General features: G+C 37.6%; 2 protein-coding genes across 2 annotated transcripts in view; one reads left to right on the plus strand and one right to left on the minus strand.

Annotated features, from left to right (window-relative positions):
- Nucleotides 1-15,641, plus strand: part of C2CD3 (C2 calcium dependent domain containing 3) — a 126,886-nt gene that overhangs the window by 4,258 nt on the left and 106,987 nt on the right. Inside the window, exons 3-5 of the mRNA XM_027562924.1 lie at nucleotides 2,240-2,397; nucleotides 12,101-12,315; nucleotides 12,906-13,153. Coding sequence (XP_027418725.1) covers nucleotides 2,240-2,397; nucleotides 12,101-12,315; nucleotides 12,906-13,153 — 621 coding nt within the window. The remainder of the gene's footprint in view (nucleotides 1-2,239; nucleotides 2,398-12,100; nucleotides 12,316-12,905; nucleotides 13,154-15,641) is intronic.
- Nucleotides 9,292-10,472, minus strand: LOC113905965 (thyroid transcription factor 1-associated protein 26-like). Its single transcript, XM_027564003.1, has 2 exons — nucleotides 10,448-10,472; nucleotides 9,292-10,162 (listed from the first exon to the last, which is right to left on the minus strand). The coding sequence occupies exons 1-2, from the start codon at nucleotides 10,470-10,472 to the stop codon at nucleotides 9,420-9,422; spliced, it is 768 nt and encodes a 255-aa protein (XP_027419804.1). The 3' UTR covers nucleotides 9,292-9,419.

The following is a 15,641-nucleotide window of genomic DNA, read 5'->3' on the forward strand; positions in this document are numbered from 1 at the left end:
GACTGTAGTCTACCAGGCTCCATCCATGAGATTTTCCAGGCAAGAATACTGGAGTGGGTTGGTTGCCAGTTCCTTCTCCAGAGGCTCTTCCCGACCCAGGGATCGAACCCGCGTCTCTTGCGTTGCAGGCAGACGCTTTACCATCTGAGCCACCAGGGAAGCCCCAATAACCCTGAAAGATAGATATTTTCTCTATTTTGTAGACAATGAGACCAAAGTTCAGAGAGATGACGTGAATATGCTATATAAGGTTCTATAGTTGATAAATGGCAAAACTAGAATTTGAACCCACTTCTCTCTGACACCAAGACTCATTCACTTGTCACTACATTGTACTTCTTTAAGTAATATAACTATAATGTCTACTGTGGAACTTCCATTATACTCAAGGAAAAAATTTACTAATAATAAGGATATAAAATTTACTAATAAAAAATTTAGTAATAATAGAAGATAATATATGCTAAATACCAATTGAGTGTTAGTGAGTTAGTAGTACAGGTTTTCAGAGAAGGGAGGATCCCTCTACTGGGAACCAAGAGCCAAAATTTCATTTCTGTTCAAGGACAGCATTCTGAGTATACTGTGTTATTTCTCTGTTCAAGTCAAACTTTCATATAAACGTTTTAGATGGTGGACTTATCAAATCAATTCAAGTCAGTAAAAAGCATTGGGCTAAGAATACAAGAAAGCCAGAGGTGAATTAAAGATTAACTTCTGCTTAAGTTTACATTCTTGCCAGAAGAAATTTTTGAAGACATCAAAATATAAAGAAAAAAAATTCGGTTATTCAAAAAATATGTATAGAATACTTAGCTTGCCTCAGACATTGTGCTTAGGTGCTGTGGAGATTACAAAAATGAATCAAAAGATTTAATCCAAATGGTATCTAATTCTAACTAAATTCACAGAGAAGTTTAGTTATGTTATTAGGTAGATAGTGATAAGAGCTTTTAAAAGATACCCATGGAGAAGGAAATGGCAACCCACTCCAGTGTTCTTGCCTGGAGAATCCCAGGGACGGGGGAGCCTGGTGGGCTGCTGTCTATGGGGTCGCACAGAGTCGGGCACAATTGAAGTGACGCAGCAGCAGCAGCATAGATATCTGATTAAGAAAATTAATGAGACATAGGTGATCCTGGCTGTTAGTAAATAAACAACAAATGTTGATAGATTTCTCATATTCTATACATGCATGTTATTTTATACTCTACAAAGCACTTTTACACTGTTAGTTCACAGAATTTCCAGGTAACGTACATGATTAGATAAGTCAGGGACTGTGATATGTTAAGTAATTTGCCTAAAGTCATATAACAACCATTAAGCAACTGCCATATAAAAGGATTCTGTGCTATGTGTTTTATTTACAATACTACCATTCCTCACAGCCATGAGGACTGGGAGGAAAGTATTGTGATGCCTATTTTATAGACAGCTGTGGCTTTCACAGAAATAGTCTGTGAATATCAGAGCCACAACACAGTCACAGATCTTGTAATTGTAATCCAGTGCTCTTTTCACTACAGCATTCAACAGATGGTGAAAATAAATCATTTTCTCAACTTTGGTAAGAAAATATTCAGAAGTTACACTGTTCTGAAATAATCTCAAATTGCATATGTATGCATTGTATTTGTCCTGCTATAAATTGGGACCATGAAGGTGTTAAGTCAAAGCAACCAATTGAAGAATCCAGTTAAGGAGTTTATTTCCATTCCTTTTGGTTCTAAGTGCTCTCAGCATTTCAGTCCTCCAGATATTATTGAGGAATAAGTAATAAAATACTCCTGAGAAGCAGGGACCAGCTGCTGCATCTATATAAGAGCAGCCCTTTGTCCAGTTCAAAACTAGATATGATGAGAATTTAAAAACTGAGAATTGTTACTTTTTTATTTCAAAACTAAAGCCTGAATCCTTGCCAAATATGTAAAGAAATAAAATACTCTGTTAAAGGTATTTTCCTTATCAAATAGTTGATATGCTAACTATTTCTGTATAATTTTTTTCCCTCCATTTGAGATATTTGTCATTGCTTTTCCTAAAACTTAGTTTTTTTTGATCTTGGGTTCACTCTTTCCCACCCCCTGAATGATATGATAAAAAATAGTTTATTTGAAAATAAAGTGATTTTATTTTTAAGTAAAAACATTTGGTAATGTGTACTCCTCTGCCCATTTCCAAAAAAAAAAAAAGTAAATGAAAAATGTCTGCTGATGTTGTAATTGTTTTTGGTTAGATATGGCTGTGCTGGTGCTGGAAGTAATCACCAAACTTGAACATCTTCCAATTGGTAGAGTTCAGATCAGTGGACTAGCCCAGCTTTCTCCAACCCATCACATCGATGGATTTTTTACCATTGTTTCACCAACATCTAAGAAACTTGGAGAACTCCAGGTAAAAATATCATAATTGTCTGCTACATAGAGTAAAACTTCAGGGGCACAAATATTTGAGTCTGTCTGTAGAATTGGAAGGTACGTGACTCCCAAATACCGTGCAAATACCCACTCCATGCCTTTGTTCTTACCCAATGACTGTTTTGTACTTATTTCCCACTTATCTATATCCTCTCAGTTCTTTGCTGCCCATCTCAAGTTCCAGGAATCCTTCACAGCTCCTCCTGCATTCATTCTTCTCTGTGCTCTCTATTAATTTTATAACATGAATTACATAATCATTGTTCAGTTATAATCTTACATAGTCTCCAAAATCATATATCTGTAGTTTCCTTTTAATTTCCTTTCCTTTTAGTTTATAGATTCCTTGAGAAACAGGACAGTATTTTCTACTTTCTTTGTTTTTCCCACAGCTCCTAAGGTAGTGCCAAGCAGTAGTAGCTTGTTTGACTCATTTAAGTGGTATCTTTGATGTTCATTCATTGATTCAGCCTACATTTTTTTTTTTGATAGTCTGTTATATGCCATTAACTTAGGATACGGAGATAAGAGATCGTCCTTTCAGTTAGTTTTCCAAAGTCAGGTAGGCTGAAATAGAAGAGAGTATCAAATAGAACACAGTGTGATACATATATAGTAAATATACGTACTGGATAGTGGGAAAGAACATAGAAGGGTCCCTTTCTGAGGGAGACTCTGGGAGTTCTTCCTGGAGAACTCTGAATATTCAAATCCTTGAGAAATTTGGTGAGTTTAATACTTTGTCAAATATATTCTAAAATATGGATAGAAATTTAAGCAGATATTTAAGAAAGCAGTTCAAAAAAGAAGAAGAAAGAACATATAACATTACCAGATTTAAGAACTTGTTATGAAACCACAAGCACATAATTGTGTCAAAGGAAGAGAATAAAGTCCAGAAATAGATTTAACTAAATGAAAAAACTTGGGCTTCCCTGGTGGCTCAGTGGTAAAAAATCTGCCTACAATGAAGGAGCCTCAGAAGACTCAGGTTCGATCTCTGGGTCAGGAAGATTCTCCTGGAGGGAGGCCATGGCAAGCCACTCTAGTATTCTTGCCTGGAGAATCCCATGGATAGAGGAGCCTGGTGGGCTACAGTTTGTAGGATCACAAAGAGTTAGACACGACTGAAAAAACTGATTTTGCATGCATGCAAGTGAAAGAACTTAGCATTTTCTATACTCTTTATCATATTTTTATTTATAATATTATTGAAAGATAGTGACACCTTATAGTGGTAACTTTGTGGTAAAATGAGACTGGATTACTCCTGCTTTTCTCTTAAGGTATAAAATTGCGTCAGACCAGCAAAAACAGTTTGGCATTGTGTTTCAAGAGCCATAAAAATGATCATACATCATTTACCTGAATAATTCTACCGCTGGGGACTTATATTAAGGAAATACCATAAAAATAGGGGAAAGTAATATACTTAGGACTGGTTATGGAAATGCACGTCTAATATTGAAAAAATTCAAACAATTTCATTAGACAATATTAAAACCAAAGTCTATTAGTGGAATATTTTGTTTCCATACAAGATAAGATTATGTAGTTATGACTGTATAACAACATCGAAAAATTATTTTAGATTGATAACAAAGAGAATTGAAAGTGTACTCACATATATGTGTATGATCAGCGACTAGGGGGAAAAAAACAAGGGAAAATAAAAACAGTTGAAATAGAGAATTCTAGGTGGGTTCTTTTCCTATTTTTTAAAAGATTTATTCATTTATTTTTGAGTGTGCTGGGTCTTCATTCGGAGAAGGCAATGGCACCCCACTCCAGTACTCTTGCCTGGAAAATCCCATGGATGGAGGAGCCTGGTTGGCTTCAGTCCATGGGGTCACTAAGAGTTGGACACCACTGAGCGACTTCACTTTCACTTTTCACTTTCATGCATTGGAGAAGGAAATGGCAACCCACTGCAGTGTTCTTGCCTGGAGAATCCCAGGGACGGGGGAGCCTGGTGGGCTGCCGTCTATGGGGTCGCACAGAGTCGGAAACGACTGAAGTGACTTAGCGGCAGCAGGGTCTTCATTGCTGCACACAGGCTTTCTCTAGTTGCAGCGAGCGGGGCTACTCTCTAGTTGTGGTGCCCATGCTCCTCACCATGCGGTGGCTTCTCTTGTTGAAAAGAACTTCTCTTGCTGAAGTGGGCTTTTGGTACACGGGCTTCAGTAGTTGCAGCAGTTGTGTGTCAGGGGCTCTAGACCACTGGCTTGGTAGTTGTGGGCACAGATCCAGTTGCCCTGTGGCATGTAGAATCTTCCTAGACCAGAGATTGAACCTGTGTTTCCTGCATTGGCAGGTAGACTCACAACCACTGGGCCACCAGGGAAGTCCTCTTTTCCTATTTAAAAAAATTAGATATAATGCACATGCTATAAAATTCACCCTTTTAAAGTATACAATTCTGTAATTTTTAGTATAGTCATAAGAACGTGCAACCATCGTGATTATCTAATTCCAGAACATTTTTATCACCCCAAAAAGAAACAGTGTACCCATTAGTAGTCATTCCCCTTTTTACTTTCTCCATCTCCTGGCAATCACTGATCTACTTTTTGTCTCCATAAATTACCTGTTCTCTGTATTTCGTGTAAATGATGTAATATGTGGCCTTTTGTATCCGGCTTCTTTGACTTAATATAATGTTTTAAAGGTTCATCTATGTTGTAGCATGAACCAGTACTTTATTCCTTATTGTAGCTAAATAATATTCTATTGTATGGATATATCACATGTTGTTTATCCATTCTTCAGTTGATGGACATTTGGATTGTTTCAACTTTCTGACTTTTATGAATAATGCTGCTATGAACATTTGCATACAGGTTTTTTGTGAACAGATACTTTCAGTTCCTTTGTATATACCTTGGTATAGAATTGTGATCATGTGGTAGCTATTTAAACTTTGAGGAACTGCTGGCCTGTTTTCTAAAGTGTTGGATCATTTTTTTCCTCTTATTTGAATGTCAGCTGATAAAATAATACTATATGTTTTTTATTTAAATATCATTGGATTTGTTGGAGAATTGTTTTTATAGAGTCTTGGAGACAGGTCAGATTTTGAAAGATTACAGAATAAGTAAATGAATAGTAATTACAGTGAAGAAGTAGAAATAACAGAGATTTCTATTTTCCAGAGAGAGGTAGTGTAACCTAATGGATATAGCATCAGACTTGGACATGGAAAAATTGGTTGGTGTTCATTTGTACTCTCTGAGTTTCGGTATCCTATTTTGTAAAATGAAGATAATAACTTTTACCTTATAACCTTGTTGCAGGGATTAAGTGATACAAAAAAAAATATGGAAGCACTTAACATGGTGCTCAGGCATATGAGAGGCACATATAAAATTTACTTGAATGGTAGAGGAAAAGATTGATGGTGGTAGAATTGAGAAATTTGTTGATACTTTAGAAGAGGAATTGGCACACTTTGCCTAGTGGTCTGAATCTGGCTTTCTAACTGAAAGTTTTCTTATATTTTTAAAGGGTCATTTTAAAAAAGATTGTTCAATACAGCTGAAAATATTTACCCTCTGCCCCTTTACAGAATGAGTTTGCTGACCCTTTGTAGAGAGTAAGAGACCTGATTTGTAGACCAAGACAAAAGCAAGTGAAGAAAGATACAGAAAATAAAAGAGGGTAATTGAGCAAGGTTAATTATCTAGAAAAGGTCAGTTTTCATTCCAGTCCCAAAGGCAATTTCAAAGAATATTCAAACATACAGTTGTACTCATTTCACACCCTAGCAAAGTAATGCTCAAAATCCTTCAAGCTAGGCTTCAATAGTATGTGAACTTATAACTTCCAGATATACAAGCTGGATTTAGAAAAGGCAGAGGAACCAGTGGTCAAATTGCCAACATCCATTGGATCACAAAACTAGAAAATTCCAGAAAAACATCTACTTCTGCTTCATTGACTACTGTAAAGCCTTTGACTATGTAGATCACAACAAACTGTGGAAAATTCTTAAAGAGATGGGAATACCAGACCACCTTACCTGCCTCCTGCAAAACCTGTATGTAGGTCAAGAAGCAACAATTAGAACCAGACATGGAACAATGGACTGGTTCCAAATTGGGAAAGAAGTACATCAAGGCTGTATAAAAAAATACATCAAGGCTGTATATTGTCACTCTGCTTATTTAACTTATATGCAGAGTACATCATGCAAAATGCTGGGCTGGATGAAGCGCAAGCTGGAATCAAGATTGCTGGGAGAAACATCAATAACCTTAGATATGCAGATAACACCACCCTAATGGCACAAAGTGAAGAGGAATTAAAGAGCCTCTTGATGAAGGTGAAAGAGGAGAGTGAAAAGGCTGACTTAAAACTCAACATTGAAAAAACTAAGATCATGGCATCCAGCTCCATCACTTCATGGTAAATAGAAGGGGAAACAATGGAAACAGTGACAGACTTTATTTTCTTGGGCTCCAAATTTACTGTGGATGGTGATTGTAGCCATGTAGCTCACTCCTTGGAAGAAAATCAATGACAAATCTAGACATCATATTAAAAAGCTGAGACATTACTTTGACTACAAAGGTCCATATAGTCAAAGCTAGTTTTTCCAGTAGTCATGTATAGCTGTGAGAGCTGGACAATAAATAAGGCTGAGCACCGAAGAATGGATGCTTTCGAACTGTGGTGTTGGAGAAGACTCTTGAGAGTCCCCTGGACATCATGGAGATCAAACCAGTCAATTCTAAAGGAATTCAGCCCTGAATGTTCATTGGAAAGACCAATGCTGATGCTGAAGCTGAAGTTTCAATACTTTGGCCACCTGATGTGAAGAGCTGACTCATTGGAAAAGACTCTGATGCTGCAAAAGATTGAGGGCAGGAGAAGGGGATGACAGAGGATGAGATAGTGGGATGGCATCACGGACTCAATAGACATGAGTTTGAGCACAAGCTCCAGGAGTTGGTGATGGACAGGGAAGTCTGGCATGCTGCAGTTATGGGATCACAAAGAGCTGGATGCGACTAAACAGAACTGACGGAAATACAAAAGTGAATTTGCAAAAGAATATCTTAGATGTATAAGATATTAAAAACAGTGAATATTTGTTGGCTCCTCAACCAAGAGGGATTAACATTTCTTAACATTTCTTAAAATACAAATAGGGGGAAAAAGAGATATTAACTGGAATAAGCCAGGTTTGAGAGTCATCCATATTATTCTATGTATCAGTATATCTCTTTTACCGAGTTGTGTTCCATTGTATGAATATTACACAATTTTTATCCATTTGCCTTAGATAAAACAAGGGAGATATCTTTGCCTTGTTCATGGGAGGAAGCATTTGGTCTTTTCACTATTAAATATGTTAGATGCAAATTTTTCATAGATGCCCTTTATCATTGAGAAAGTCCAAGTTTTCTGATGATTTGATCATAAATGAGTATTGTATTTTATCAAACTCAATCGTTGCTAGAGGTTAAAGGTGAGAAGGTATGACTACAAAGGGAGTATTTTAGGGGTGATGCGGGTGTTCCATGTCTTAAATATGATGGTGGTCACTTGCATCTAAACATAGTTTGGCCTTTCTTGTTGGCTCAGCAGTAAAGAATCCACCTGCCAATGCAGGAGACACTGGTTCTATCCCTGGGTCAGGAAGATCCTCGGGAGAAGGAAATGGCAACCCACTCCAGTATTCTTGCCTGGGAAATCTACTCCAGCTAATTTTTGCCACATCGGAATGGGAACCCAGGATTGTTGAAACTTCTAATTTTTCGAGAGAAGCCAAAAATTCAAATTTTTACCTAAAATCTGTTTTTTTAATCACTGTTAAATAATTTTAAAATCTTAACAAATGCTATATTGACCAGCATAAGTCTGAAAAATAGATATACTAGTTTGCTGTCTCTAATACTGATATGTTGTAAATGTAGAAGATGACTGTGGGCAGCCTAGTGCTAAAGAGAGCGTTGAGTCGTTGAGAGAACACTGAATTCTGTTCTTAAGGATATTTTATTACAGATGTGTGAATCATGTGGTATATTCAAGGTATTTGTGGATGGCATGGAATTTAGAAGAGATGTGATATACGGCAGTAGAATGATGGTCTGGCAATGGCACCATAAAGGAATAAGTCAACCTCCCTGTCCTAGTTCGTAAAAGAAGTAGTTTCGTTTGGAGAAACTTTGGGAGAAATGAGGACACTTTAAGAAAGAGATGTTCAGTTAAAGTGTAAAGTGATGAGGTACTTTGTATCCAATAGAAAATCTGCAGGGTTCAGTGAAAGGGTTGTCAAAAGAATGAGCACCAGGGTGAACTTTGACTGGGGTAGAGCATAACTGCTGTGGACTGAAACCAGGATCTGCGAAATGAACACAGGAGTGTATTGGGTACACTGGATGGAAACAGAGGGGTTAGGAGTGGAGACCGCTTGGACTGGTAGGAATTGCTGGAACAGTATTCTGTTTTAAACCTGCAAAACTTGACTCATGATTTTTTGTCTGCCTGGAATGTTTTACCTCAGTCCCCGCTAGACTTTATTGCTCACTCATATTTAAGGTTCTGAACTCGAGTATTTACTTTTCAGTCCTGGAAGCCATCTCTGGCCCTTCTTCCTCACCTCTTCCCCAAGCCCAGACCCCTGTTTCGTGTTCCTGCAGCACCCAGTTCACATACTTATTCTTTTTTTTTTTTTTTCAACTTTCAAAACACTTTATTTCATCTGAATTTCATACGGTACAAAATTATCACATGCTTGAACTTGTCACGCAAATAGCAGGTTCTTTCAGTTCTTAAGGGCAACCTTCCTTCAGTGGCAAATAAATAAAAATCAAATCATATATAATGTAGAGCATATATAGAAAATTTTCTTTTAGAAAAACAAAAATATTTGGATATCTTATTTAATATAGCTTAGCCATTCAGTTTATGTTGACAAATTTAGTTATATGTTAGGAGGGACACTCCATATACAAAAGAACTCAATAGCAAGCATATATTTTAACGGTTGATTAGTCAGGCAACAACGTCTGACTTAATTCTTTTCTTGTATTTTTTTAGAAGATACTCCGTTTGTAAATTCAAGTTTGGTTGGCCCTTTTTAGTCTTTTTGCTCAGTATTTTGAACACTTCCATTTTCTTCTTTTTGTAGAGCCTTTGAGCTTCTTCTCTCTCTTGTTTTCTCCTCTCCAATTCTTGTTTCTTAGCAGCACGCTTAGCTTGTATCTGCTCATATTCTTCCTGTGCTTTTTGATTTGACGTTTTCTTTTTATTTTTCTTTGGAATATTAATGGAGTTTATTCTTATGCTACACGCTTCTGCTGGCTGAGGCTGCTCAATGCTATAGCGTTCTTCAGACAAAGCCTGGTCATTGCTACCTTGGTCTTCTGGCAAAGGCTGATCAACTTGTTCTTCTGACAGAGGCTGGTCAGCTTTTCTAAGCTGCTTCTTGAGTCTTTCCTCTTCAGCTAAATAAAGATGTTTCAGATGATCAGGATACCAATCTGTGAAGGGGGATTCACTTGGGGTTTGAGACTTCTTTTCCCTCCGGAGTAATTTCTTATAAGTTTGCTGAATCTTGAGTTTTCTTCGAAATGCAAAGCCTTGTCCTTCACGAACGCTCCCCACGAAGGCTTGCAGATGATTAGGTCGCCACGTTTTCCGTTTCACATTCTTATTTCTGAATTCAACCGGTGAAACTCTTCCACGCGTACCCAACCCCCCTGTCCACCCCCTTGCTGCCGGCCAAACGCCACATACTTATTCTTAAAACACATCATTTTATATTAAAACTACTTCTTAGTAAATTTCCCTACAAGATGGTTTCCCTGGTGGCTCAGATGGTAAAGAATCTGCTTGCAATGCAGGAGACCCAGGTTTAATCCCTGAGTTGGAAAGATCCCCTGGAGAAGGTAATGGCAGCCCACTCCAGTACCCTTGCCTGGAGAATTCCATGGACGGAGGAGCCTGGTGGGCTGTAGTCCATGGGGTGGCAAAGAGTCGGACACTACTGAGCAGCTAACCCTCTGACTTTCACAAGATACTCTGATCCTGTGGGTCAGATTCCATGTTTTATTATCTCTTTGCCCCAGGCAAGTAGCACAGAACTTGGCACTGAACTGATCTCAAAAAATACTTGTTAATTAAACAAAGGAGCTAGACCAACACCTGTATTTTCATTGTAAAGTAGGTGTGGCAGGTACCTGGACTTGCTTTTTTTCCCCCTCACTGGTAATAGAGACCTTTGAGTTGTTTTGTAACTAGTTCAAATTTTTTAAGGAAAAAGCAAAACTATGACCAGCCAGTAGGTCATTGTTAACGCCAGGGACTCTATCTTTATTCTCAGTGTCTCCTTTGTTTTTAGAATACAGTGGCAGTCTTTTGGCAAGTGATGCATGGTAGGGGACAATTTTCTGACACATTTGGGCAGCCAGGATTTTATGTGATCCTCTTAGAGCAGTGACTGCTTGAAGTATTTATCCCACTGCATTCTGGTCATTTGTAGAAAATCTTGATGAATAGATTTAAAGGACTTTGTGCTACCTGGTTCATGAACAGAGTTCTCATCAAGACCCAGTTGTGTTTATTGAGTCTCTGTCTTGACAGTTTCTCCACACAAATTACTCCATTGACTTCTTAAAATGTTTGACTTCAATCTTTCATTTTTGCCTTAGGCCGTTTATCATCATGTAACTCTCTTCAGCTCCTTTAACAATTCCTTCTGCTCTCTATGTCATTGTAGCCTAACTTTCAACACTGCTCTTCTTTTCTTTGGGAGTACATTATTCAGTTTCTTCTCTAAAGTTTTGCTTTAGGCTCTGTTTTACTTTTTACTCCCCCATTAGACTTTGTTTAGCTTTTCAGAGAACTGGAGAGTTTTTCAGTAGAGTGCCTGAATTCAATGGAGTGAAATGATGAAGGAAACTTCAAGAAAACTAAAACTTTACATCTTGCTATTCCTTCCTCTTCACACTGCCTCCTCCCCAGCATAGAACTAGGGCCTTATTTTTCTCAAATGACTAACAATAAGGATGCAACAAGTTGTTTTTTATTTGTCAGACCATTAGTCATTATTATGCATACTTGATGTGTGCACTAAGTGTGTGCTTATGCTGATTAGTCTACAGAAAAATGAATAAGACAGTCCATGCCTTCAAGAAATTAAAAATCGAATTAGGATAACAAATAAACTGAAAGTACAAATACCTCCTTTAAGCATCTGCTTTTTTTAATCTTCAAATTAGGATAATATACTTTCCTGACAGAATTATATCATCACATCAGCTTCTCTATGTGAGGAATGTAGCACAGTTTCTGGCCTCTTATAGTATTTAATAAATGGAGGTTATATGAATGGATAGATACAGAGTAAGTTGAAAAATGGAAAACGGAGTGGCCATAACATCTCTGCCTAGACACAAAAAAGTTTTCATAGAGGAAGTAATACTGGAGGAAATCTGCATATAGAGGCATAAAGGAATGAAATATAAGGTAAATTTAGAAAACTCTTAAGTAATTAGTAAATGTAGGAGAGAGAGATGGGGGAGGAGAGCACAGTGAGAAATGAGGCTTCTGATGTAGGCAGGAATTTGAACTTGATCCTATAAGAAATGGTGGTCATTAATTTATATTAAACAGTTTAAAAATTAATCAATGCTAAAAAATAAAACTTCTAATACATTGCATGTCTCTTTCAGGTCTCACTTGCCCTGGAGCCTTTGTCAGAAACTTATGACAGCTACAATCCTCTTCCTACCACTAACATGACAGAAAATGTGCTTTTATCTGAGCAGGGTTTCAGAGAATATTCTGAAGCAAGCAATACTCAATTTCTGGTTCCATCAAGGATCCCTACTACCAAAATTGATGGAAAAGATTTAGCAGCTAATAGCAGTAGGTCAACCCCGCCAAGGTAATTACCACACCTAATACCAATCAGTCTGTCAGCTAACTCCCACTGAATGCATAATTTTTGTCTTTCATTTGAGGTTGCTTAAAAGACTAAAGGTAGTCATTTCACCAAATAAGTATTAAGTACTCACTGTTTCCTGGTGCTGGGCATAGAAATTAATAAGAGGCAATTCCTGTTTTGAAGATGGCTCATAATCTAGTGAGGAGGCCAATACACAGATAAATAATTATGTCTAAGTCATATAGAGATGCTATGATAGACGTGCAATGAGGGAAAGAGGGAAAAGGCAGTGTTTTATGAAAGGGAATGAAGGAAGAAAGATAGATTTTGATTTTAAATAATTATCAGGCATTTGCTTTGTGTCATGCTCAGCACTGAGCTCTTTGTTTCATTGTCTCACTTTAGCCACAGCCATACCATAGGTAAAACATCTATTATTTATTTCATTTGGGAGATGAAAACAGATTTACAGATTTACAAAGTCTGAGCTACACTGCTATACACCACTTATCCCCTTTCTGTCTCTGATGAAGTATAATGTTACCATAATGGTTAATATACTGCTGACGTTCTCCTTTATTTTAAAACAGGGGGAAAGACCACTTGTACTTTGCAGAGAATTCTGATACAATAAAGGACTCTTTCTGTGGACTCCAGCACCATCTTAATTCAGGACAGAGTTTAGAGTCTGTGACTCTGAAAGGCAAAGCCCCATGGAAGCAGATGTCCCTTCTCAACAGTTCTGAATTCCAACCTCAAATTAGCACAGTTGCCAAGAGTCACAGTGACTCATGCATTCTTTCTTCAAACAACCGCCCTACCAAGGACCTTCTTTCAGGTATGAATATATTTGTGAACTGAGACTAAGCTATATTTATTGGGACTCTGCTCGTTAAGCAACGTACAAAGAGAAGCAAGACTTCTGTTTGAACTAAATAGGCAAATAAAAGTGAGTAATCTTACTAGAGTCTAGAATCTCTAACCATTGAAGGGCAGCTCTATTAAACCACTGAATTACTTCTGAATAATTATTGGGTGCTTATAATTTTAAGTTTAGAGAAAGCCATTTAAAGTGAACCTGAGTATGCAAGAAAAGTCTTTATCACAGAAAAATATTAGTCCTTGTTTTTCCCCAGATAATTCAAAGGGAATAAGAATTTTGTCTCCTCATCAGAATTTACTTATACCATTGTGCAGAGGCTAGTACTAAATCTGTTTCATATTCTGAAAATTGTTGGTTTCACTGGGAACATTCATTGCACAAAAACTGCTAATCTTAAGCCTGGGAGTTAAATATGATTGACAACCAAACAGAAATAGAAAGGAGTAGGTATACCTGTGTAAGAACTTAGTCTGAAATTTTAAAAGAAAATAGCATCTGGATCGGATCACCTCATGTTGGAGAGCAGTATTTTAAAAGCAATTTTGGTACCTTGTGTTGCACTGCAGTGGTCAGCCATATATCTCTGTGACATCAACAGCATGACATGAATTTGTTGGCATCCTCACAAGTAAAATTTCCAAAGTAGAATATCTATGACAATAGTAGAAAAATATTTTAAATTAAAACTGCTTGGGTACATAATTTACATTAATAAGGATTTTTTTTAAATAAAGAAAAACATTGTGTTCATAATTTTTCAACTAAAGTGTCTGTGATCTCCTATTTTTAAAAATATACCCCTATTATAATATTTTATACTTTAATGCAACCTTAGGCTACACTAACGAAGAAAACTGTCCCACTATACTCAGCACTTGTCATCTCACACCTGGAATATTTTGTATAGACCTGGGAACCAGACTTTGAGAACCAGGCTTTCATTAAGCAGTTATTTATTCAGCGCTTATTAAATGCCTGACACTCTTCTAGGTGTGAGGAATACAGCAATTTATTTTTTTTTTAAAGGCCTAAAATCTTACCCTATGGATCTTCTATTCTAGATGGGAACAGATGATAAACTAGGTAAGTATGTAGAGTTAGATGGTGATAATGGCAGTTGTAAAAAATGAAGCAGGGAAAAAGAGGGAATGCTGTTTTATGCATCTTGGCAAAGGAAGGCCCTTTTAAGAAGTTAATATTAAAGATCTGTAGAAGATGAGTTCCTTCTATGGAGAGTATCTAGACAAGAGTACTGATTTCACATGCTAGCATGGTAAGGCTCAAAATCCTTCAAGCTAGGCTTTAGCAATACATGAACCAAGAACTTCCAGATGTACAAGCTGGTTTTAGAAAAGGCAGAGGAACCAGAGATCAAATTGCCAACATCCGGTGGATCATCAAAAAAGCGAGAGAGTTCCAGAAAAGCATTTACTACTGCTTTATTGACTATGCCAAAGCCTTTGACTGTGTGGATCACAACAAACTGTAGAAAATTCTTAAAGAGATGGGAATACCAGACCACCCACCTGCCTCCTGAGAAATCTGTGTGTAGGTCAAGAAGCAACAGTTAGAACTGGACATGGAACAGCAGACTGGTTCCAAATTGGGAAAGGAGTGTTTCAAGGCTATATCTTGTCACCCTGCATATTTAACTTCTATGCAGAGTACATCATGAGAAATGCTGGGCTGGATGAAGCACAAGCTGGAATCAAGATTGCCAGGGGAAATGTCAATAACCTTAGATACGCAGATGAAACCATCCTAATGGCAGAAAGCAAAAGAGGAATCTAAGAGCCTCTTGATGAAGGTCAAAGAGGAGAGTGAAAAAGCTGCCTTAAAACTCAACATTCAAAAAATTAAGATCATGGCTTCTGGTCCTATCACTTCATGGCAAATAGATGGGGAAAAAATGGACAGTGAGAGACTTTATTTTCTTGTGCTCCAAAATCACTGTGGACAGTGACTGCAGCCATAAAATTAAAAGACACTTGATCCTTGGACGAAAAGCTATAACAAACCTAGAGAGAGTATTAATTAGCAGAGACATTACTTTGCCGACAAAGGTCTATCTACTCAAAGCTATGGTTTTTCCAGTAGTCATGTACAGCTGTGAGAGTTGGACCATAAAGAAGGCTGAGCACTGAAGAATGGATGCTTTCAAACTGTGGTGCTGGAGAAGACTCTTGAGTGCCCCTTAGGTAACAGAGAGGTCAAACCAGTCAATCCTAAAGGAAATCAGTCTGGAATATTCATTGGAAGGACTGATGCTGAAGCTGAAGCTCCAGTAGTTTGGCTACTTGATGCAAAGAGCTGATTCATTGGAAAAGACCCTGATACTGGGAAAGATTGAGGGCAGGAGGAGAAGGGGGCAACAGAGGATGAGGTAGTAGGATGGCATCACTAACTCGATGGACATGGGTTTGAGCAGACTCCAGAAGATAGT

The sequence above is a fragment of the Bos indicus x Bos taurus genome, chromosome 15, assembly GCF_003369695.1.
Source record: "Bos indicus x Bos taurus breed Angus x Brahman F1 hybrid chromosome 15, Bos_hybrid_MaternalHap_v2.0, whole genome shotgun sequence".
In the NCBI taxonomy this organism is placed as follows: Eukaryota; Metazoa; Chordata; class Mammalia; order Artiodactyla; family Bovidae; genus Bos; species Bos indicus x Bos taurus.

Bases quoted from the DNA above. Each gene is read 5' to 3' on its own strand.
- LOC113905965 (XM_027564003.1), bottom strand. From the start codon at position 10,472: ATGGAATCTGACCCACAGGATCAGA. The intron at 10,163-10,447 runs GTATCTTGTGAA...TTTAAGAATAAG, and splicing joins ATCTGACCCACAGGATCAGA to TATGTGGCGTTTGGCCGGCA.